Here is a 25,614-nt window from a genome sequence, read left to right on the forward strand (position 1 = left end):
CTAGTCTCTGGAAATTTAGTGCTGTACCTACAAAATTAATTATTTGACTGAACCAACCTTACCTACCGATAATTATGGCTGGCTCTGCAAATTGAGGAATTCTATTGGTTCAGGTTGTAGAGCGTATTCATAAGCATACCTATTAACTTATTCGTAATATTGACATTATTAAAAACAAGCATGCCAAATTTCATGACTCCAGCGGTTGTTATTTCGAGATTTTATCCCTATCTCGTGGGAATAACGGGATAAAAAGTAGCCCTTTGTGTTATTCCACATGTTCAGCTATCTACATACCAAATTTCATCAAAGTCCGTCTAGCCGTTTTTGTATAGCTTATTTTTATATTTATAATGGTAACCCGGGGCTATTGTAGCTGGGGGATATTGTATCTGAGCCGTCTAATGGCGTCCATACGACGCCATGCTCGCCATGTTTATGTGTGTTGTGTGAAGATAGTCTTCTGACGAACACAACGTAAAATGGCCGAGAAGAAAATGGCGTCGTAAGGACGCCATCAGACGGTTCAGATACAATATCCCCCAGCTACAATAGCCCCGGTCACCTTACACCCGCCATTCTGACTCTTTGCCCATTGGACAGAAGTTATTTATTAAAAAAAAATAAGGCGGTATAAATAAACTTGTATTTTCATTTCGCTACTATTTTATCATAGCTGTAAACATACAAATAATAAATACTTAAATAATTAAATATGAATAAATTCAAAATAATTATTTACTGCTGATTGAAGTATGTTAAAGAGCATTCACATCACTAGAGCTAACGTCAGTCAATCAGTCAGCCAGTCGTCAGTCAAGTGTCAATGTCAGTAGCCACATTTGTTTACACGATTGATTTTTTCCATTGAATAGTATTATACTCTTTGCCTCAAGCGGACCTTGACTGACTGACAGTTGACAATGTTGACTTGACACTAGACAGCAGTTTGTAGCAAAGGTTTGTAGCCTTAACATGATAAAACTTGCCACGTTTTGGCAGCCGCGAGCAGGTTTTCCATGACCTCGAACACACTTTTTACTTTGATTTTCTTTTCATATAAGTTGCTAATGCTAAGATAAAAGAATATTAGCATTGTAAAATCCATTACAAATACTGAAAATTATAATTTTATCAACGTAATGCGACAGTTACCGAAATTTTTAAAAAGGTTTAAAACAGGAACAACTATAAAAAGAGTTTGTTTAAACCGAGCTTTACTTTTTGTCATCTCGGCTCGGACCAGTGATGCCAACTCAGTGGAGTTTACACAAGATCCGGTGGTATGTAATTTACCTTTTAGCGGACAAATTTTGGTTTTAGTGGCTAGTGGAATTTTTAAGTGCTTTTGGTTTCTTCAGTTAGTGGTAAGATACAAATTTAACCACTAGCCACTAACCAGTTAAAAGACGAATGTGTTATTGTTTCGATCCAGTGGGTGTTTATATAAGAATTTTGATGAAATCGGTTTGTTTTGTATAGTGGAGTGGATTCAGGATTCGTTAAAATAAAGTTGGCAACACTGTCTCAACACTGTCGGTCGGACTCGGACGGAGTGCCTGTCAAAACAAAATAAACATCGCTTTGCTTCGCTCGAATCTCGCTCGGTTTCGTATCAGATGAAGCATGTTGCTTGTGGGGAATTAAATTATTTTAGTTTTGAATTAATTACTTCAGTGATTTTATTAATTTATTATAGTTACTTTCCGCAATGCCGATAGACAGTTGTTTGATTGGGAGTACCTAGTTCCTGTTGTGGTTTTACAGATATTGTTTCAGTGCTTGTTTCGTTAGTTTTTTGAAGCCTTGAAGTTCTTCAAGGAAACTAGCAGACCGAGAATTTAATAGTTTTTCCATGATTCACTTATTTGAAATGTCGAAACAACAATCTATTGTGAATGGGCTTTAAAACTGGCACGGAATTAATGTGGAAACCTCAGTGAATCATTCTTGTGTAACTTTTATTCCAAGCAAATAGTCGCCAGCAAAATGAGTGAATGCAGGCCTTTTAGTAAAACTATTGGGGTGTGGATGTCAGATAAAAAAAGCCAAAAATTAAATTGGAAAGAATTGATTTGTGTGTCAAATTCTCATGGGTACAGGATAGTTAAGGTAAGTTTGTAGTGCACATTATAGTTTCAATTAAACTTTGTTTCTAGTAAAATATTCTGTTATTTTCATCTTCTATAGATACTGATACAATCAAGAATAGAATCCTTTTTTGTTGATGATTTTTGTTTCATTAACTTTAGAGGAACATTTGCTCCAACAGTGAGTACCTCTTATAGTGAAGAATATTTATGCTGAGTATGATATCGCCACCCAAAAAACTAAAACTAGACAAGGTGTTAATTAAATAACTGAAAACCTCACACCCCAAAAATATTTTTTCATTTTAAGTTAGTTGATTGCATTTATTTTTGAATACCTTCATTATTCTAAAAAATATTTGTGTGTTTTGCTAAATCAGTTTTTTTTTATAGCCTATAAGGGTGAAGACCATAAAGTTACACACTGTTAAAGCTGCGTGAGCAGGTAATGATAATTTCCACTAACTTTTTCCATTGTGACACGAAAATTAATCATACATTTGTATGGATAATTTTTGTAACTACCTGCTCGTTAGCAGGCAGCTTTAACGGTGTGCAACTTTTTGGTCCTCACCTATAATGTGTGTCCCACTGCTGGGCAAAGGCCTCCCTTCTTGATATCCACATCTCCATATCCAGAGCTACATCTATTCATCTCATACATTTATTTCACTCTTAAATTTATGTCGTTTTTAGAAGAAAATCACACATTGACAGCAAAACGGCCAGTATTAAATTATCTAAATAGTATGCAACCTCTAAAATATTCAATTGGCGCCTGTTGCAGTTGTAACTTTTAGACTGGGCACAGTAAAAAAGGGATTTAAAAACACAAACACAACCTAATTTAAAACATAGTGTTATCGATTCTGAGCAAACTACTTTCTGGTTTTCAGTTATTTAGTTAACACCTTGTGTAAAGAAAAAAAAGACCAAATAAAAAAAAGACCCATTTATGTGGTTGTAAAATAGAAAGAAATAAAAAAAATGTTTGATCTTTCCAAACTACAAAACTCATGCATATTTTCTACCTAAATTGTTTATGCTTCATAGTAGCAACTTATGTCTCAGGGCTATGTGCAACAGTGGATGTCCCATGGCTGATATACATAGATGATGATGATGAGTCGGGGCTTTCGAGTCATCTAATGAATATAGGGGCTTGCCAATGTGAGTCACAAAAATAATACAATTAGCTGGTCGGTGACAAACTGGTTTCTAACAAGATCCAAGGATTCTAATAAGGAAAACCTCTTATTGGGCCTACTAATGCTGAGATGCTGACCTTTAGCAATGTCTATTATGAATTACCTTATAAACAATAATAATAAATAATAAATATCACGGGACAATTCACACCAATTGACCTAGTCCCAAAGTAAGCTTAGCAAAGCTTGTGTTATGGGTACTAAGCAACAGATAAATATAATTATATAGATAGATACATACTTAAATACATAGTAAACACCCAAGACCCAAGAACAAACATTTGTATTTTCATACAAATATCTGCCCCGACACGGGAATCAAACCCGGACCTCAAGCTTCGTAGTCAGGTTCTCTAACCACTAGGCCATCTGGTCGTCTAAACATGTCACAAACAATGTCATGAAGAGTATGGGTTTGGCTCTCTAGTCCTGATGTTCAAAGACTTTCCTGATTAACCTAGACTTAATATTAAGTTAAACTTAAATATTAGTCTGTTTAAGTTAAGTTTTGAAGTTTTGCTTCACCATTGAATTATTTTGAAACCAGACATTGAATAAGCACAAAAGTATGCTTTATTGCCACAAATATAAATATAGACAAAACATACACAAACAAAATATTTACAAAACTTAACAAATAACAAAAAACATAATTAATGAAATATTTATATCTAAATGGAGTGAAAACTTTCAAAGCCACCTGGAGGCAAAGTACTCTCAATACTGAAGATTAGAAAATTTACTCAAAGGAAAAACTCCTTTATTAAAAAAAAAACCAAAACTGCATTGAACATTTTTTTTTCCTTTTTTTTAATGTTTACTTGAAATAAAATAAAAAGAAAGTTTATATTTATTGGTCCTTCTTTAATTTTATTAACAACTAGCTGTTACCCGCGACTCCATCCGCGTGGAATTCGGCTATCGCTGTCCCACGGGAACTATGCTTATCCTATGTTCGTCCCCGTGACTTAAACTATCTGTATACCGAATTTCATCTAAATCGGTTCAGCGGTAGGTATAGACATGATGAAGTAACAAACAAACAAATAAACAGACTAACAAACTATGTTTAGTAGAGAAATTTGATCCTTATAATAAATCTTTTCTTACCTATCTATTTATTTATGCCGTAACAGTCTAATCTATTTAAAAAAAAAATTTTTTTTATCTTAAAATGAAATGTTTCTTTTCAACAAATTTTCCTATCTTCACTGTTTAGACTAATTTCTTTACAAGTGGCATTAAAAATTTTCACCATGTATACAGTAATAATTATATTACATTACCTAATCCCTAAAAACCCACACTATGTAAAAGTACAGTCAAAGTCATAAATATTATGTATGTTACCAATGCAAGGCGTCAAAAATATTCTGTGTTTAAAGTTGTTATAAAGTTTGTGTTGAAATGTATGTAATTTGACATATTATTATATTTGAGCTGTATAGATATTTATGTCCTTGACTGTACATACTGAAATCCAACTGATTATCTGATGATACCATCTTTTTAAAGAGACATAGATGTTAAACTTGTATTCCTTGGTGTCAGTTTTAACAGTGATTTGTATGTTAATCTGATAAACTCCTTTTATCAACAGTTAGATTTAGAGAGGCCTCTAGAAGAGCAGGGCGAGATTGATGTATTCCTTCACAAATTGACAGATGTGATAGCTGCTGCTGACGTCGGAGACCCTACGGTAAGATAATTAAATTAATAAAAAAAATATATTAATGTTAATGACAAACTGCATTGTAATGCCCATTCGACTTTATTAGTTTAAAAACTCTTAGTGGTCAAAATAAGTGATTAAAAAACATTTTCATTGTCATTAACCTTTATTTTTTTAGGCTTCAAGAATCATTAGCAACATAGAGCAGTACTTGTCGAACCATCCAAATATTGCAGTAATTGACCCACTAGACAATGTGAGGATTCTTTTGAATAGGTAAGTTATTATTCTACTAATATTAAATACGAAAGTTTGTGAGTATGTGCGTGTGTGTTTGTTACTATATTTCACGGTAAAACGCCTGGACGAATTTCGATGTGAAATTTAGTACGTATTTGACAGGATGTTTGAAATAACACTCAGCTCACAGGCTACTTTTATCCCAAAAATTTCATTGAGTTGGGATAAAATCCCAAAAATAGCTGGATTTAAAAACAACCGCTAGATTAAAAAAAAACTTGAAGTTATGGAAAGACACATATTTTTTTTAATGAAGAATTGGGAATGTTTCTTTTCTTCGTTTAAATCAATAGTGCTCGTGATTCTGAGTAAGGAGAATCCAGGAATCCCATATGATTACCCAATACTGAAAAAAAATGTTGAGCCATTAAAAGTAAAAATGCCCCTATGCAACGTTAATGAAATCCATGATATAATTTTTTTGGGAATTCCCGCGGAAATTCAATTCAAATGCTAGGTTTAATTATTTACGTGTGCGAAATCCCGGTAAAGTCTAGTTATAACACTTTTAATTTTACGTACCTACGTGTAATATTAAAAAAATAATAAACTGCATCAATTTACATATTTTAAACTTTAAAGTATGAAATTGAATGGACATTTATTCTCTAGGTACTCCTCAGTACTTTCGATTATAAATAAAATTAAGGGTCTTTGCACATCACGTTTTTTAAACGCGACGTCGACGCACGTTTGGTTCGATACAAACGCGATACGCACGCGAGTTGTATGGCTGCTCCATGAAAAAAAAAAACCGTTGTCAACGTGCGTTTCTAAAATGCTATTTTTGTATTTGATTTGTTTTGTGTGACTTTCCGTAATTTCACTCTCCTGTGGCCCGGCGGAAGACCAGTGCTGGTTTTCAACCAGCGATATGCTGAGCCGGGACCTTTTTATAGCGGCAACATTTCTTATTGTTATTTTTACTAATTATGTGTCATTGCTGTTATAAATAAATTATTTTCTTTCTTTCTTTAAAACGTGTATGGCAATAAAAAAAATGCGGTGTGCAAAAACTCCGACAATAATTAAAACGCTTTTGCAGGTACAATTACTATTCAATACTACAAAACGAACCTACATTTAGTAGACATGGAATCTTCACACCAGCATTTGCAGAGTTCACAACATGCAACGCACAAGAGAATTTAGAAATTATGAGGCAGAGGGGCGTGAGGTTTCCTATAATTTGCAAGCCAACTGTAGCCCATGGATCCAAATCGGCGCACGAAATGATCTTAGTCTTCAATGAGAGAGATTTGAATGTGTGCAGACCACCTTGTGTTGTCCAGAGCTTCGTCAACCATAACGCTGTGCTACATAAAGTCTTTATTATAGGAAATAGGTTAGTGAACTGGATTTTATTTAGTTGTAGTAGAAATGTAAGAGATTTGTTTATTATCATTATCAGCTACAAATCTTTAAATGAATTCACACTTCATTAGGTCGGCCTATAGACGTCTTACAGCATCCCCTCAAATTGAGGAGAGGGCTTCGGCCGTAGTTTCCACGTGCGTTCCCAGTGCGGATTGGGCACTTCACACATATCATTGAATTTCTTGGCGGGTGTGTGGAGTTCCCAAATCATGTTTAATTTCGAACGCACGAACCCATGACAATACAATACAGTACAATAAATCTTTATTGCAGTACAGAAAACAGATAACCTTCTACTTGAAAGAACATATATAGGTCACACCACTAGGCTATCAGGCTATCACGATTCGTTTGGTAAATATACAGAGTTTTTGCGGCGTTTTTATGTCGTCATTACTGTTTCGGCAAGTATTGTTGAAATATGCTCAGGGTTAAATGTTTATGAAAACTAAAGACAATACAGATGCTAAACCTATATAGCGTGATCAATCATGCAACTTGTCCTTCCGTTGTGCTTATATAAACGCGAGTTGGTAATAACGTTGCGCTGCGACCGGCCGTCGTCCTCACAGGGACCAGTCTGAAAACCAGCGCCGGGCAATCAAGCCCAGCATATGCTGAGATTGTGGGGACCCATTGTCCCAATTTTTTATTTTTCTCTCACATTTTTTTTTGTCAATGTGTAATTTTATGTAATTTTAAGTTGTGGCAATAAAGGTTTTTTTTTTAATTTAGTTTAACCGTCCGGTCAAAACGCTTGAACAATCACTCCGTTACTTTAATTTACACTTACTAGGCAGTAATATTTATCCTTTTGTAATTTCCAGGTATCACATTTGCGAAAGACCAAGTTTGAAGAATTTTACCGCATCTGAAGACCTGGAACCAATATTTTACAGCACAGGAGAAGTGTGTAAAGCAGATAGCCAATCAACACTATCCATTTTAGACCCCCATGATGAAACAGATTTACAAATGACTTTAAAAGAAGAGAATATAAAACGAATTATTCGGGTGTTGAGAAAAGAAATTGGTCTGATCTTAGCTGGGTTCGATGTTGTAATTGACAACCTCACAGGCCGACATGCAGTTATAGATATAAATGTATATCCTAGTTATGAAAATTTTCCAAACTTTTTTGAAAATCTACTAAACTGTATTGATGAGACTGTAAATAGGACTATAGTGATTAGTGGTGATAATGGAGATTGTCAAGACCATCATTCCGTTAGTCAAAGATTAAACGGGCTGATAAATGTCGCATTTAGTGCTAGTAAGTTGGGAGTAACAGGCATGAATATAAATTAGTTATTGTTGTGATTAGATAACACCAGATCACTAAAAGGTGTGAAGTTTAAAGAAGTGATTTCAATAAAAGACTAATACGTGACATTGTATACGTCGCCTCATCAGTAGGCACATGCACAGTCGAAGACGCATTTAAATTGACCATTTGGACTCTGAAAATATCTCATTGTGTATAACTGGTCCATTTTTATGTACCATGTTCAATTCCTTGATTAATTGGATGCGTTTTCGTTTATCAAATTGTGTCAAATATGCAAGTAATCAATACAATACAATACAATAACTATTGCACACCAACACAATCAATCAATCAATTTATTTGGCTCAGGCCTGAAATGTCGTTTTCCTAAAATGTACAATTTTCAAAACGTCTGCGTTTTCACAATGTTAGCAGTTAGCACCTCTATTTTGTCAGCTTTCTCAAAATGTCTGCTATTTAAAATGTGTACAATCTCAGGAAGTCGTCTATTCATAATGTTTACATACCTATAATATTTACCATAATTTCTGCTTTCCCGTTATGTTCACTTTTTAAATAGGCTATAGTCTTGTTATGTTTGTTTTCCCATAATGTCTGCTTTGTTTTCAAATCAATGTTCTAAATGTAAAAGGTTTAATTGCTTGCATACTTACTCTTCGATAACATAAATATCTATACCTAATATAAAATTACTGCTTTAGAACAATAGTAGATTGATAACCAAGGGTGGAAAGTGACTCATTTCACCCGAGATATTTCTAGAGAATCCGAGAATTTACTTATATCCAACCTCCAACGGTACCTTTTCGACCTGGCCACTTGCCACGGCCGACTGTAAAAAAAATCGAGTTGGTCACGACCAAGGAGCTTATATACAAAACTGGAGGTTGAACGCCGAACGAAGAAGTTTGACCTTTATTACTTATTTATATATTCCATCTCTTTCTTTCACATTTCACGATTGACCTAACTAAAGAAAGAGATGGAATATGTTCGTGATGTAAAAAAGATCAAATTTCTTGTTTCAAACGGATGTTCGACATTCAACCTCCAGTGTTGTATATAAGCTCCTTGGTCACGACGTGCATCTAGATGGCCATGCCGAAACGTGAAAAAAAAGTGTCATTGACGTAACTCAATTATCTTCGACTCCGTGGCTAATCGAAAAATAAAAATAAAAATTACTTTCCACCCTAGAGATGAAAACGCAATTTTCCACCCGGCTATCTACCCATGAAAATTAAACTTTCCGAACAGGAGAGATGAAAAATATTTTTTTGTTCTCAACCGGTTTCGTACCCGAACGAAGGGATTTTCGTAGTTTAGTTTTTTACTAAAATCAATGCTAATAAATGCGAAAGTAACTCAGTCTGTCTGTCTGTTACTCTTTCACGGCTAAACCGTTGAACCGATTTAGATGAAATTTGAAGACCATGATTGGAGACATTTTGGGAATAAGACTTTTCTGGAATGCCAACGTTATAAGAAGGCGGATATTTTGAGGTTGCAGACATTTTGAGAATAAGCACTTTCTGAAAAGCGAACATTATACAAAAACTGTCATTCTTGAGACAAGCAATTTTAAATAGCTGACATTTTGAGAAGCTGACATTATGCAAAAGACGTGTTGACATTCTGAAAAGCAGACATTTTGCGAAAAATACATTTTAGGAAAACGGATATTTCAGGCCTGAGCCATTTATTTATGTAAGTATGTTTATTACAAAAAAATATATATAAGTAGATAGATAATGTCAAAGACTTGTCTCTATTGTTTGTAAGAGACTATAAAAACTTAGAACTCAAAAGATTGGAAACAATAGCTTTAAATCTATGCCAAACCCTCAGTTATGACTCAAGTTCTTCTTTCTATTACTGCATTCATAATTATACAAACGTTTCCAATTCCAATCAGTGCCTAGAAAAAAATAACCAGAGATTCATAAATAAAGTAACGGGTCTCCCACGTATTAATGATAGAGGTACCTACGACAGACATGTTCCGAACCAATCCGTGGTTCCTTTTCAAGGTGAGCTCGAACGGGAAGCCAACAGCGTGTCGTGATTTAGATTCAGAGATTGATTGTATATTGAATTGATTATAATAAGACTGAAAATGCATGTTGATTATTAAATTAGATATGATTTGCTTCAAATATATGCCAGTGGCATTGTATGAAATAAATGTTATTTAAGGTTATCCACAAAATATGACTGCCATCAACGTAAATGCGATTCCATGTATATGAAACTACAGAACGTTTATAAGAAATATTATTATGAATATTTATTGAACTAAAATTTTCATGAATAATAAGTATGATTAAAATTTTGAAAGAAATAATTTAAAATAAGTATTTGACTACCTAATTGCATTTGACTTGTATGTGCTGTAAAAACTTACAAATCATTTATTTCGGATAACTGGATTTTGGTTTGTGATTACACCCATTACATATTACAATATAGAAACCCAAAGACATGAATTAAAAATAATGCATCAAAAGTAAACTTGAATAATTATTCGTTATAATGTAGCCTTCTAATTTTACTACGTATGTACATATTCATCTATTATAATATAAATTAATAATGTCTATAATAAAATGGAATTGAATTAAGAAAGCCTTCTAGCAAAGTGTCTAATCTTAATCTTTTTGATGATTTACATTCTTTTATTATTAATTTATTACTCTATGTATATCTAATTCATTAAGTAGCAACATTTCAATACTGCACATTGCCGGCTCTACCCCTTGATCAAGGTTATCTAAGATCAAGGTAGAGCGAGATTATCTACACCACTTCTGCGTCTCTAAAACGCTGCCATCTAAATTTTATTTTGCTACTTGCTCTACCTCGGGCCGGCACTAACTTTCCAATACTGAACTCTACATATTGTAGTCTTGTATTGTCTGAATTCTACTTGAATAATAACCGATGTCCCTGCTCATAAATAATAGTTAAAATTATATTAAAGGTTAGTGAAATATATTTCAAAAATATGTGGCAAAGCTGTTGATCCGAATATATCTTATCTTTATTTACTATGTCTGGATAATTGGCGTAAATAATATACTTACATTAATGCAGTAGAATAAACTATGTACTTATGTAGGTTTTAATATTTCTTATGTACCTATAGTGTTCCATATAAATATCTAAAATCTCGAATATGTTCTTTAGACGTTACAACATTTTTCTTTTGTATGTCATTTACAGTGTGTTTAATTGGTTTTCAGCGCGGGACGCATTTTTTTCCCGTAAAATAAATAAGGTCGTAACTTCAAAATAGACCTAATTACACTGTGATAAAGAGTATGTGTTTGCTAAAGCGTTGCATTGTTTAGTACTAAGGTATAACAAATTCAGCTATTCCGAAAATGTATTATTAACTTATAGGTATGCGAATATTTATAAAGGAAAATATATGCTATTACTAGTGTTAATAACATAGGTGGAAGTAGCATGTAGGTAGCTGTTATACAGGGTGTTAAAAAAATCATGTACTGTACTGTACTTAACCCATATTAGGGTTACTGATTACTAATACGATACAAGTGGAAAAACATTCAAATTCGAAAAATAAAGTTTTGTATGAAAGTTGAGTCACAAGATGAATTTGAATGTTTTTCCACTTGTATCGTATTAGTAGTAATCAGTAGCCCTAATATGGGTTACAGTATAGTACAGGATTGTTTTTAACACCCGTATTATTCACTATGTTGAGAGTATCTAAAGTGAAAATTCATGTTTATTTTAAAAATCAATTAATTTATTTGCTTTAACGACAATTATAGTAAACTTCAGTGAACTGTTTTTCTTCTTTCTCTTTTTATTTAACTTGCAATGTTCATAATGTAAGCAAGTGTGCACTAACTAGTATGTACGTAGTACGTAAGTAAATAGGTACATATGTACTAGTATTTAGGTACGTGAGTTGTCTTCAAATCTTGCAAGTAGAATTTCACTCATGTACATGACTTGTAGCTTAGATACAAGCAAGTACGGTCAATAAAAAGTAACGTCAGCAAAAAACTTATACTTATCAATTTTTTTTAACAGAAAATGAAACCGACTTCAAAAACTTTAAAAATAATTTTCTACTAGTTTGAAGTCGGTGCCTCAGCACGAGCCAGCAGGAGTGGAACTATAGTCGTCTACCTCACCTACATATTGTATTGTATTGTATTGTAAAACTCTTTATTGTACATAACACACATGAAAATAACATAACACAGGATAATAAGATGTACAAAGGCGAACTTATCCTTAAAGGAAACAAAAGCCACATATTATAATTTTACATATTATAATATTGGGCTTCAATTACTCTTTCTGGCTCGTCTGAGCATCGACTTCAAACTAGTAGAAAATTATTTTCAAGGTTTTTGAAGTCTGTTCCATTTTCTGTGAAAAATTGTTTTATGGTTTTTAGTGATTTGTAGACAAAGCGCATCTCACAACGATTCCAATAATCTCAAACACTATTATTATTATTATTTTATAACAGAGTATCGGTACCTACGGTGTCTTCTTTATCTGGCCCAGTTTACCAAATGATACTTTCTGAATGAAAATACTTGGTGTTAAAAATACCAAAATCGCGGTGTCACACAAAAGGTGTGCTTTAAAAATTCGAAGTTTGCCCTCGATTTCTCTAAGATCCAATCATCAGATCCTGACTTGGTGTCAATGGGACTACCTTGGAAGTATGTCCTTTAGAACAAAAAATAATTTAGAAATTCGCCCCACAATTGGCGGAGTTATAGCGTAGGTACCAAACACACAAAAAAAACGTCCTCCTATTTTGAAGTCGGGAGAAAACTAACGACTCGCCCTGGTTAAACACGGGTCCGATTTTGAAAAATTACTGGCCAAGTGCGAGTCGGACTCTCGCACGAAGGGTTCGAAACCTTAATGGTACGGATCCGTATCATCCGTACCATTATCTATACAACATTAGACATTAGCAAAAAACGGCAAAAAAATACGTTTGTTGCATGGGAGCCCTTTAAATATTTATTTTATTTTAATTACCTATTTATTTTTAAAGTGAATGTACAACTAAATATTCTGTGAATATTTCAAGCGTCTACCGATTGTCGTAATTAATATCGAACAAAAAACGGCAAAAAAATCACGTTTGTTGCATGGGAGCCCCACTTAAATATTTATTTTATTCTGTTTTTGTATTTGTTGTTATAGCAGCAACAGAAATAGGTACATCATCTGTGAAAATTTCAACTGTCTAGCTATCACGGTTCATGAGATACAGCCTGGTGACAGATAGACAAAGGGACAGTGGAGTCTGTCCCCTTTTTAGGGTTCCGTAGTCAACTTCGCCATGTCTGTCCGTTTGTCTGTCCGCGGCTAAGCTCAGAGACCGTTAGTACTAGAAAGCTGTAATTTGGCATGAATATACCAATAACATATCAGTCACACCGACAAAGTGGTAAAATAAAAAAACATTTTTTTTTTGGGTAAGTATCTCCTATAGACGTAAAATCATTGGGGGGTTGCTAACACGATTTTTCTATTCAGTGATCTGTTTGCGAAATATTTTAAACTTTAAAAGTGCAAACTTTCATTAAAATCGAGCGTCCCCCCCTCTAAAATCTAAACTGTTGAGTGGAAAAATTTGGAAAAAATCAGAATGGTAGTGAATATATTAAATTCACAAGGAAAAAAATTATAGCGGTTAAGATTGCTTGAGAATTATTAGTAGTTTAAGATTAAATAGCAGCCTAAGGTATAAAACATACCTAAACTAGGATGATTCCGTAACAATACGAATTTCTTACAAAAATATTACTTGATTTTGTCGTAATTGCTACGGAACCCTATCTTGGGTATGTCCGACACGCTCTTGGCAGGTTTCTACACTTTGCGTACGGAACCCTAAAAAGGCTCTAATCGTAGGCACTTCACAGTTCCCAGCTTCCTTTATCCAGAACGTGAATCACGGCCGCGTTGCTTGAATTTATATCATACTCGTACCTATATAAAATTTCGACTAAAAATTATGTAACTGATATTGGAAATCCCGTTTAAATCCGTTGCGTAAAAAATCTAAGCGTAGAGACGGTAGGAAGCAACTTGGTTTTATACTATATAGAGATCATATGTAAAGAAAATCTTTATATCTTAAAAATAAGTACTATCACAACATTCCTTAATGTATTAATTTAATTTCCTTCATGGAGACTGATTATTAGGTAGGTACTAGATCATGCTCCATTAAACTTTTGATATATGGTTGAGTACTCTGGGCGTATTGACACTTATTGTGTAGCTAATATCGACTACGTCAGGCTCATGTTATCTACCTTCTTTGTAAACAATTTAAGATTAGGTGTACCAGTTTCTCTTCATTAAAAGTCATAAAGATACAGTTTTACTGACGAAAAACGGAATAGATATTGTTGGATGACGGTCTAAGGTACACAAGCGACAAATGACAATGAATAATATAAATAACCTATCTAATTAGGTTAACCGCGAATACGACTCGCACTTGGCCGCCCAGGCTGCGCAACACGAGAATATAATACACGGCTATCGTGTGGTTGTAACTTCAATCTTATAATTTTAGACATTGATCATTGTACTACAAGGTTGATTTGAAATATAATAATTGACATTTGATTCTGGGACTTGAATGATGCAAGGTTTTGTAAAAAGTGTGTTTTTATTTGCTATTAGCTTTTGCTGACGACTGCGTCTGCCAAGAATTCGTTTATCGCTTTTCCGCGGGAACTGCAATTTTCCGGGTTAAAAGTATATGCACTGTCCTGCCCTGCCCTTAAAAATATATGATCTCCAACTAAATCGGTTCAGCTGTTTAGGAATGAACAACTTACAGACAAACAGTTTCTTAATAATATTAGTAAGGATAAGGATGTTATTTGGGCTTTGTGAAGATTTGACGCTGAGATTGATGAGAGTTCAAATAAGTTATGGGATAACAGTAGTAGAAATGACATGAAGTGCGAAAATAATGCAGTTGTTGGAGTAGTTAAGAGGCGACCTACGCCAATCACTGCTATTTTTAAACAGACATGTTATAAAATTGGTGTACTTCGTGGCAATAAAAAAAATATTACGATAATCTTGATCGTATTCCTGAGTTAGTCGTTGCTTTCAAAACACGATTAAACTAATTTGGCTCGATAGATTTTATTGCCAAAGTGAGCTCTTACTTTGATTTAGAAACCAAAAATACTCCGTTATTTATAAAGACACTATAATCAAATTACTAAGTCTGATTTACAAACAAAACGTAATAATAATATCTGTCGTGTTATTTTTTAAATCTAAATCGTAATTTCTTTGCATTTATTTTATTTCCAAATTTTTGATGAGCAAAGACTTACGCCACGCCGACGACATATTGCTTCTCTGTCACTTCAACGCAGAGAAACAGTGAGCGCTTAGGTGCTCTGCCTGATTGACCTGCGTCGCTTTTCTCCACAAAATTCATTTACGAAAAAAAACTTTTACATTTACACTTCTTTCATAACACTCAATCTATGAGTAAGGAAATTATTATTAAATTACGTTATCACTGTATTTTGGGTATTTAAGGTGTTTTAGGATAGTCAACACCGAGAAATAAATTAAATAACGCACAAAAAAAACAAGAAGCCCTCATACTCGTACAATGACAGACAACATGTCAGAAGATGTCAGAAGTTGTAAAGTAAGTGTGTTGTTTATTACAAGAATTAGGTAAGTACAGAAAAATTGGTTAGTAGTCTAAATAGTTTTATTGGCTCCATATTTTGTCTATTACTTATAAACTGATAACTACCATAGTAGGAATATAGGACATGTGTTCAAACTTAATACGTGTCTGGTACGAGTATATAGCCTACCCAACGAAGACCAAAAACTGCCTCTCCGGGAAATCTCGCGTATAAGTCAATTTTGGCATAGTTGTAGGGGATGGTGTTTAAGACCACATACTAAAAGTAGGTACTGATGGGTGGGGGTAGAGCTAACGGGTGGGGAGGAGTTTGTGTAAAAGTCCCATTTAGTTTTTCGTAAATAACTCGTAAACCACAGCAAAAAATGTTCTAAAACATAAGTAATCTACATAAAATTCTCTACAAAAAAATCTAAACATTTTTTTAAGTATGGCGATGGATGGATGTTTGTTACTCTTTCACGTAGAAACTACTGAACGGATTTGCATGAAATTTGCCATACAGGTAATAAATACCCTGGATTAACATGTTCTACAGTAAAAAAACGCACTGAGGTCTCTGAACCAGATGATGATACATCTACACTACACAAGCACTATTTTAGTACTATTTAAGTACCTACATTATTTTGAGACACCCACTAAATAACATGACTTATATAAAACAAATATTTACTTTTTAATCGTTGGGCAAAGTAACTTATTGATTGAATTTTATAACGGGCAAAGTTATTTAGACAACATTGCCCACATGCGTTATAATAGTAGAAAAAGTTCTCACTTACAGGTTCAAATACTGCACTTTGTGCTTTTTGTATTAGTGTTAATAAAATATCCTTCTTTCTTTCTTTATACGTAATTTCTCCACTCTGGAACTCCAGTTTTATAAATCTAAAGTACAATTAAAATAGTAAATAATTTAATTCAGACAAAGTGATTGCATTTAGTCGTTAGGTAACAGTTCATAGTTTGGTTTTCTAGTAAGCCGTCCCTTTTATCAAATGGGCACAGTTTTTTCTGCGAGTACTCGTATCTCCAAGAATATTTATGTTGAGTATGAATATCCTACTTGTGTCAGTTCTTGACTTTTGTTTTTTAATGAATTATTATCAGTATGTAATCAAGCGATTTGTTTCAAATTTTAAAGTTGTTCTTTATATAGATTTACATCGCCACTCAAAAATCATATAATTTTAAAAAAAATACCAAATAAAAAGACACATTCTTTTATTTGGTTTAAAGTAGTGACACCTCTAACTTTTTTCTAAGAATTAACCATACATTGACCTACTACTTGCCGAAATATCAAAGTTTTGTAGGTGGTACTTCCTATTAAAAATAAGGGACATACGTGGCCTAGTTCTGTATTCAATCGGTGTTTAGTGTCATATACAAATTGTTGTTGTTATAATTTGTTATTGGTTATTAGCGTTTAAACTCATAAATATGATAAAATTATTAGAAAACTCAAACATAATATGTGGCGTTATCTGGGAAAAGGTACCTTGTTGTCGGTATTGAGTTATTGATATCCCCATAATCTACATACATTTAGCTATCGAACCATGTAAGAAACATGCATGTAGGTTTAATAGATATTTTTTTTTTTAATGTTGAAGCTCAAAGCCAGAAAGGTGATTAGGAAAATTGAATTCAAACTTATACACCCAATAAAAGTATGTTGTTGTTGGAAGTTACATAGATAGCATGCTATTTGAGGAGTAGATTGTACGGGCTTTCAGGTTTCAAGAACAATTTTGTAATTGGACAACGGTTTTCCTATAGTTTACCTTGCCAAAGTGCATAAAGTAAAAAAAAAGGTTGATGGATTTTTTACATTTTTTTCTATTTATAGTATATTTCCATTGGATTTTATCGAAGGAAAAAAATATTATGCGTAATTGGACACTAAATAAGAACTACTCCGTTTTGAATTAACGTTGTTTATTATATAAAAAAAATACTTTAACAAAAATAGCTTTGTTGTTTACAAATGTAATTAAACAGTCAAAATCAACAAACTTTTATATTTAGTACGCTAAAACATAGCCAAATGAGACCAAATTAACTCAACAAATCTTAAAAAACTAGTTTTTCAGTCTCAAAATTCAAGATAAAGTTTAGTAAAAAGTTGGTACTGGCACTATATATTTTAAAGGTACCTTATCGTCGGTGGTAAAATATTTAGTGATTATGAAGTGATATCATTTGAAAACGACTAATAACTTACGATTAATTTTAATAGTCTTAATTTAAGAACACTGTAGTATTAAAACTCTTACCAAAAACCTATAATTTTGTCTCAACACACTAAATGATTAACGTATTTGAAAAGGTACCTTATTGTCGGACGAAAAATGTTTAGTGACATAGTTAAGAATAAGATCTAAAAAAATGCTTTTGATTTGTAGTTGTAACTCATCATCATCCCAGCTTATATACGTCCCACTGCTGGGCACAGGCCTCCTCTCAGAACAAGAGGGCTTGGGCCATAGTTCCCACGCGGGCCCAGTACGGATTGGGAACTTAACACGCACCATTGAATTTCTTCGCAGGTTTGTGCAGGTTTCCTCACGATGTTTTCCTTCACCGAAGTTGTAACTATTAATCGTTATTATTATTAGTATAAATCAACCTCTAAAGACCAGCAGGTGGTAGGACCTTGTGCAAGGTCCGCCCGGATTGCTACCACCATCTTGCTCGCTAATCCTGCCGTGAATAGCAGTGCTTGCATTGTTGTGTTTCGGCGTGGAGAGTAAGGCAGCCGGTGAAATTACTGGCATTTGAGGTATCCCATCTTAGGCCTCTAGATTGGCAACGCATCTGCAATCCCCCTGGTGTTGCAGGTGTCTAAGGGCGGTGGTAATCTCTTACCATCAGGTGACCCACTTGCTCGTTTGCCATCCAGTCGAATAAAAAAAAGACAAATTGGCGTAAATCGTCAATAAGGGCCTTATCATACTAGCGATTTGCGGGAGAGTTGAAAGCGAGGCAAGCGTGCAGTGAATTCGCTGCGAGCGTATAACGATTTCGCCGCAAGTGCGCAACGATGTCGCTGCTGCGAGCGCATGGCGAGCTCGCTGCTTTAGCGCCAAAAACGCCATATTGTAGACTTTCGTATAATAAATAGGGCGTCTTCGGCGCTAACGCAGCGAACTCGCAGCGACATCGTTGCGCGCTCGCGCGATATCGTTTCATGCGCGGTGAAATCGTTACGCGCTCGAAGCGAACTCGCTGCGCGCTCACCTTGCTTTCAACTCGCCCGCAAATCGCTAGTGTAATAAGGGCCTAACTGGCTACCGCCTAAGGGTGGCCAGTTATTGATGATTTACCTTACTCTAATTAAACGCATTTTATGATGATTCTTGACGTTTTTTACGCGCCGACAAGCACCGCAATGGGCCCGCGTGGGAACTAATGCCCAAGCTCTTTCATTCTGAGAGGAGGCCTGTGCCCAGCAGTGGGAAGTATAGGCTAGGATGATGATGATGATGATGACGCGCCGACAAAGTACCGACGTCCGACACGTCTTCCAAACCGATACCGAGCGCACAGAAAGCATTCAAGAGCGGCACCGACAATAAGGTACCTTTCTTACTAAACTTTAAGGGATGTTTTAACTCATAAAAAATCGATTTAAAAACTTGTGTCTCTGTCAAATTAAAATTTAGACCCTGCTTATTAATATAGAGTAAAAAAGAAAATGATTTTTTTCAACATTTTACTTCAAGCGCGATTATCTCGGAAACTAGAACCGACAACAAGGTACCTTTTACCAGATAACGCCACATATAGAGGTGTTTGTATACATACGACATTGATAGAACACTGATTGAATACAAATTGCTGATTTTTGACAGGACCCCCTGTCCCCTGTTTGGAGTAACGCCTGGAAAATTTTGATATTTAGGCAAGCAGGCGAGAAAAAATCTAGAAGTTGACACCTCTGTCATGCTGAGGATGCTGGTCTCTTTTTCTGGTTTTTCTGTGCATCTATATTTCAGTTTGTATTTTCCTACCGACTATGGCCTTGTTGTAACAGGATCATAGCGGGTAATATTTGGAATTGGAAGTAATATTGACACAAAAGTACATTGTGCATTAAGGGCTGTAAAAAGGGGATTATTAACGAGAGTCTATTAGAAGCCTGAGCTTAACTGACTTCAGAAAAAAGGAGGAGGTTATCAATTCGGTTGTATTTTTTATGTTGGTTCTGAATTTTGGGCTAAAAACCACTCTAAAAACCGTCAACTTTGCTTAGGGCCATTTTCTTATAAAATCGATTGTCACGAATGAGTTTTTTGTTCAATAAAGGGCTTATATAACTCTCTATTGTACATAAAACATATAAAAATAACAGTTATCAAAGCAAAGTACAATGTTATTTTGTGTTTATTAAAATTTAAGTTTGTAAACGTAAGTGCTTTATAAAATTATAAACGTGGGTAATTTTACTCAATATAAGTCCACTTGTGATTGAAGAAATTGCCCGCCAGGCAATGTTATGTCTTTGAATGTTTTATCCGACTATACGAAGCAAATGAGGGTTTTGGTTTTCAAAATAAAAAATCGATACCTATCTGCAAATGATCCATATTTTAGTGTATACCTACCTAAATGAGTATAGGTATTATAAGTTATCTTCAGTTTTGTCTACATTTTGAGAAATATATCTTGCTTAATTTTTAATATTTTGATATAGGTATTCTCTAGCAAGAAATTACTAATACACTTTTAGAAATGTAGGTGTATTTCATAGGCCATAGTTAAATTAAAGTGTACCTAAGAAAATAAAAGTTAGTGAACTTTAGTATTGTGTCACCCGAAAGACGTCCACTGCTGGACATAATAGGCCTCTCCCAGGCTCCCCACTCAGACCGGAGTACAATAAAGAGTCATTGTATTGTATTGGAATGCAGCTTTGAAAATACTCATAATAACCGAATTTTCACATTTTTCGTAATTTCGGCGATTTTCAGTTAATAAAACGAATTACCTAAGTACCTAAGTACATAAAATTGAATCAGTTTGAACGTGGGAAATTGTAACGTCATAGCCTTGTCATAGCAGTCAGTATATGACGTATTCAATACAAACTCCATAACAAACGATCGTTTTGACATTTCTGATAAACTTTAGCGGTACCGTATTTCGCCGGCGCTGCGCGCGAAAACGCGTCGCTGTCAGATAACGCCTACGAACAAATCGCGGTTGCACGCGATCTATCTCAGAGGGGTCGCGGGGGTGAGGTACAAAACCGCTCGCGCAGTTTGGTGTGGGTGGACTCTTAAGTATGTACAAGACACTGACAGGCCTAAGCCTTATCTGCTAAATACAAGTCTCAATACCCTAAGTACCTACCTACTTATGAATTTTGTCTTACTAAGGGTAGGGCTTGAGATGCCATAGGTCAAACCACTCTGCCACCACGGCGCACTGGGCCCGCGTGGGAAATACTGCCCAAGCCCTCTCATTCTGAGGGGAGGCCTGTGCCCTGCAGTGGGACGTATATAGGCTGGGATGATGATGAAGGGAAGGGCTACATTGCTAAATTATACTATTGTATCTAAAGTTTGCTGTCAGCTTATTTCACGAGGCTAAATTCGACAAGTTTGTATCCCGCAATTTGAAGTTGCTACCCACAATTTCATGTGGCATCAAGATTTGACGATTGCCATGCTTTTAAACTTAATACCTTACCTACTATGATTTGCAGTTTCATGAAACAAAGTTCCAGTCTGATATCATAACAATTTTTATAGTGTACCTATCTGCAGGGCTACTACAAAACTCTAAACTCGAAGTTCGTATCGTACCGTCTCTCTCGCTCTCGTATTAATTTAGTATAAATAAGTGTCAGGGACCGCACGACACGAACTTCGAGTTTCGTAGTAGCCCTGATAAAGCAATAACTTCTAAAGTTTCGAAACTAACTCCTAACTGGGCCTTTCCTCGTATGTACCTATATGAACAATGTTTATAAATATATTGTATACTTGCAATAACTTATTTAAATAGCGCATTAGTAATATTTATTTATTTTTACACTTACTCATCTTGGACAGTCTGGCTGGACCAGCCCACAGCCAGCGTAGTGGTCTGTTATTTATAATTCAGTTTAACATAAAATATTCATTCAAAAACGAGCTGCCTGTGTTTTATTTGACGTAATCCTACATATACTTAACTCCGTAACGGTTGTTTTCAGTTAATGAATAAAAGCATATGTAATTGTTCAGCGCAGTTCTGCGCATAAATCGCACCTATGTAGTTGCAGCGAAAGGTCTAACTATAATTTATTATCGATTACCGTACGTCGCATTCGCGGCAAGGCGACCCGCTGGAAACACAGGATGCGTTTCTAGACCGAACTAATGGGGCGGCAGATCCGATCACCATTAAAACCACCGTTAAAATTAAGCTTAGAAACGAAAAGATTGTACCCCGTAATAGCGTGTAGTTGCGTTGTTTTGAATTGCGATTCAGTCAGCTGTCGGCACATGGCGGCATAGCACGCGTCGCCCGCGCAGCCTGCCCGCCATAGCCGGCGTTTACGCGCGAAACTCGCTAAAAGTTTTAGAATTTTCAACCGAGCGTTCCGGATTCTGTGTTATGGTGAAAAAGTGTTACAGTTTGGTGATAGCATAGATAATGATCTGCTTTGATTGATCGTTCATTGTGTTCGTGTATTGTGCAAGGTCCCGTCGATCCGTCAATTTAGTGGCTAATGATGATCGGATTAATCGGACATTGGATCTATTAATTACACAGCCTGTGCCAGTAAAGTGGTTTTTGTGTTGGTTTACTAAAAAAGGGGCGTGCTTGGATACTTAGCGGAGGTAAGAAATTTTACGAGCAACTTGAACTTTATTACAATGTCAATGACGGAAAGTAATAAACAGCCTAATATGCATAGGTATTTTAAAAACAATACACGCTTGATAGACAAACGTTGAATAATATTTATGCAAATCAGAGCGTTAACAGAACTCCCGCTGTTCTATTTAATTTTATTGTATTATAATTGATATCAAGTTTCAAGTTTTTAATCTATTTATGACATTTTTATTTTGGCAAAACCGTCAAAGTGAACATTTTATGAGAACCTTTTTATAATAATAATGTGTAAAATTAAAATATAATTAACACGAAACTTAAAGCGTTATCACGCGTTAGTAGAGTCTACAGTAAAGAATACGAGCCCTCGAGTCATTTTAAACTTTAACAAAGAATTACTGTAATTCTTTCGCTGTGACTGCTTATTGCTTTGTTATAATTTTTTTACAAGTGTGTAATCTTCACCTAGACATACCTACGCACACATAGATATACGATGATTTTTAATTATTAATCAGGAGGATAAAAAATTATCGTGTGTAAGTATCAGAGAATTACATTTTTTTTCCGTTTTTGGCGATATTTGGAAGGTACTCCCAAACACGGATAAGTATAATTTTAATCATTTTAGATATTCCAACACCCATCACTTAAATGTAAAACATATCACAAGTACCTACATAGGTACCATTAGCCAAATATGTAGTCTACCACCCTAAAGTTGATAATCGTTTGCATGTCATTAAACAATAATGCCAATAGACCTGTCAGTCAACTTGAAAGTTCGACTTTAGCGACATATTCATATGAGAGGAACTTGTTTAAAAATTGATAGACCACTTATTTGGCTGATGGTACTTCTACGCTAGGTAGGTACAGTCGCAACAGATGCAATTTGTTTACCTTGGTATACGGGCGAACACCTGGAAATGTCTGTACTTAAATCCTTTACTATCCTAATAAAGAGAGAGTCGTAGTAATGGGTGTAGATTTATTGAGCTCCTTGACACTGTTTGCGGGTAGGTACATGTAATGGACCTAAAAAAGTAAAATCAGTTAGGTACCTACATAAAACTGACTAAATAATAGCTGTTCCCCGCGACTCCATCTGCGTAGAATTCGTTTATCGCTATCCCGTGGGAACTGCAATTTTCCGGGCTAAAAACCATCCTATGCCTTCCCCGGGACTCAAACTATCTGTATACCAAATTTCATCTAAAACGGTTCAACGCCTTAGTCGTGAAGAGGTAAAAACTGACATTTCGCATTTAACTATAGAATACCTATACTATAGGTATTAGTGGGATTTAATAATAGAATATAATGATTTATTCAGTCGAAGCACATTATCAACATCTATACTAACTTAACTGCTAATTGCCACTTGAAAAAAAAATACAAAACTAACTAGTTAGGTATGTATTATTTCTCACTCTGTTAATCTAGATAATTTATTATGTGTAAAATACCTACGTGCCTTAAGATATAATTTGGTAGGTACCTACTTAAGCATATTAAGATACTGACTATATATAGGTACGTACCTACTTACTTACCCATGCTTTTTGCCAAATTGATAAATAAGCCTTTGTCGGTATATATCTTTGAATAATAAATGCTTTAATTTTACTTTTATACTCACTTAAAGTGAATAAAAATTAAAAGTCAGATATTCTCAATTAAACTGCAATCACTGTTGCTTAATAATAACTGGTTTCGTATTCGTATATAAGAGCATATTTTTCATGGAAAATTAAATTTGATTGACCTTCGGTAAAATTACGGCGTATATTTATGCTGCGTCATCATAATAAGCGTGAGGTTCTATTGTAAAGTCATTGCTTACTAATTGAGCCGAATATCTTTTTCAAATTACTACAGCACAGCACTGGTGTATGCCGCAGTAGCAAATTGAGAACCGTAAGTCTATCAATTCGATTTTATTTCGTAAGCTTCTGTTGGTAACAGCGAGCCACGTCAGGAACTTTCTTATGTACGAGTATGAAGGAGGTAGGTACATACTCCAGGTGCATAGATTATTAATATAGTAGATTCAAGCCTCGGTAAATAGGACGTGCGGACTTTGGTACTACCTATTATGTTGGTTTCATATCCATATGACATCACATCTTCAAAGGGAATTGTGTGCAGAAATAAAAACCACGATGTGTTGTAATTTTGCGATATCGCATTTGATGAATGAGTTATGAATGAATGAAGGCGCGATGCGAATCACGTTGCAAGTTTTTACGCAGTTCGATTTCGCTTGTAGATTTTCCTGGACTCTACGCAAACAAATTGTACTTATAAGTAAATAACTTAACAAGCCATTCGACTTAAGCGGACAACGAAAACGATAGCTTAATGGTTTAAATGTCCGGCTTAATATAGCGCGGAACTCGGCTTTTACATCCCAGGATCTGGAAATTCTCGTGGACAAAACACTGTGCCAAATAAATCAGATTTTCGGACCTCATCTGCATTGAAGTTTCTTTGGAGTCAAAGGCAGCAAAGGCATCTCCGGCATCCACTGGCTTGCAGAACGAATTCCGAATTATCCGTGCCCGAGTTCCCGCGACCTTCGGCTACGTATCGTCGCAGATTCGAATCGTCTCGCCTCGTAACTGTAAAGTTAAACTAGTTTGGCTGTCGGCCGCTGCTCTAATAGGATTGGACGCGTTCCGCGCTGTACTTTTTTCTATACTTTTTCTGGGCAAGTGCGTGTACACGGATGACACGCCAGCACCGGATCCAATCTTGGGCCGTCCTCATTTTCTTTGTCGGTGTTTGTTTTGATTATCTGCCTTATACAGAACTCGCGCGCACTCAACCGGCGTTATGATATTTACAAATGGTTTCGCTTGCCACTCTGAAGCTATCACGATGTCTAGGCTATCTCTTCGGGACCTATACAGACACGAGAGGTTACATATCGTGTGTAGGCGAACGAACCTACGCATTATTCGCTTTCCAAGTTGCGAAATTAATCTAGACTGTAGTTAAGATATAGTCCCCAATAGAGATGCTCCAGATTTGTAATGTAGATACTAATTGCTAGAATAACTTGATTTAACACGAATTGCCTAAGTTCTTGCTAGTATTACGGCTTAATATTCGAAGGTGGTGAAGGCTAG

At 35.1% G+C, this 25,614-nt stretch overlaps 2 protein-coding genes and 1 long non-coding RNA gene across 3 annotated transcripts in view; 2 read left to right on the forward strand and 1 right to left on the reverse strand.

The window, feature by feature from the left end:
* Positions 1 to 25,614, reverse strand: part of LOC141429647 (uncharacterized) — a 256,995-nt gene that overhangs the window by 52,617 nt on the left and 178,764 nt on the right. The gene's annotated exons all lie outside the window — the stretch shown is intronic.
* Positions 1,743 to 11,641, forward strand: LOC141429641 (inositol-tetrakisphosphate 1-kinase-like). The gene is made up of 5 exons (XM_074090059.1): positions 1,743 to 2,112; positions 4,899 to 4,997; positions 5,149 to 5,246; positions 6,316 to 6,615; positions 7,475 to 11,641. The coding sequence occupies exons 1-5, from the start codon at positions 1,990 to 1,992 to the stop codon at positions 7,953 to 7,955; spliced, it is 1,101 nt and encodes a 366-aa protein (XP_073946160.1). The 5' UTR covers positions 1,743 to 1,989; the 3' UTR covers positions 7,956 to 11,641.
* Positions 22,143 to 25,614, forward strand: part of ASPP (Ankyrin-repeat, SH3-domain, and Proline-rich-region containing Protein) — a 388,674-nt gene continuing 385,202 nt past the window's right edge. The window contains exon 1 of the mRNA XM_074090067.1: positions 22,143 to 22,482. The gene's annotated coding sequence lies outside the window, so the exon portion shown is untranslated. The remainder of the gene's footprint in view (positions 22,483 to 25,614) is intronic.

The sequence above is a fragment of the Choristoneura fumiferana genome, chromosome 7, assembly GCF_025370935.1.
Source record: "Choristoneura fumiferana chromosome 7, NRCan_CFum_1, whole genome shotgun sequence".
Taxonomy (NCBI): Eukaryota; Metazoa; Arthropoda; class Insecta; order Lepidoptera; family Tortricidae; genus Choristoneura; species Choristoneura fumiferana.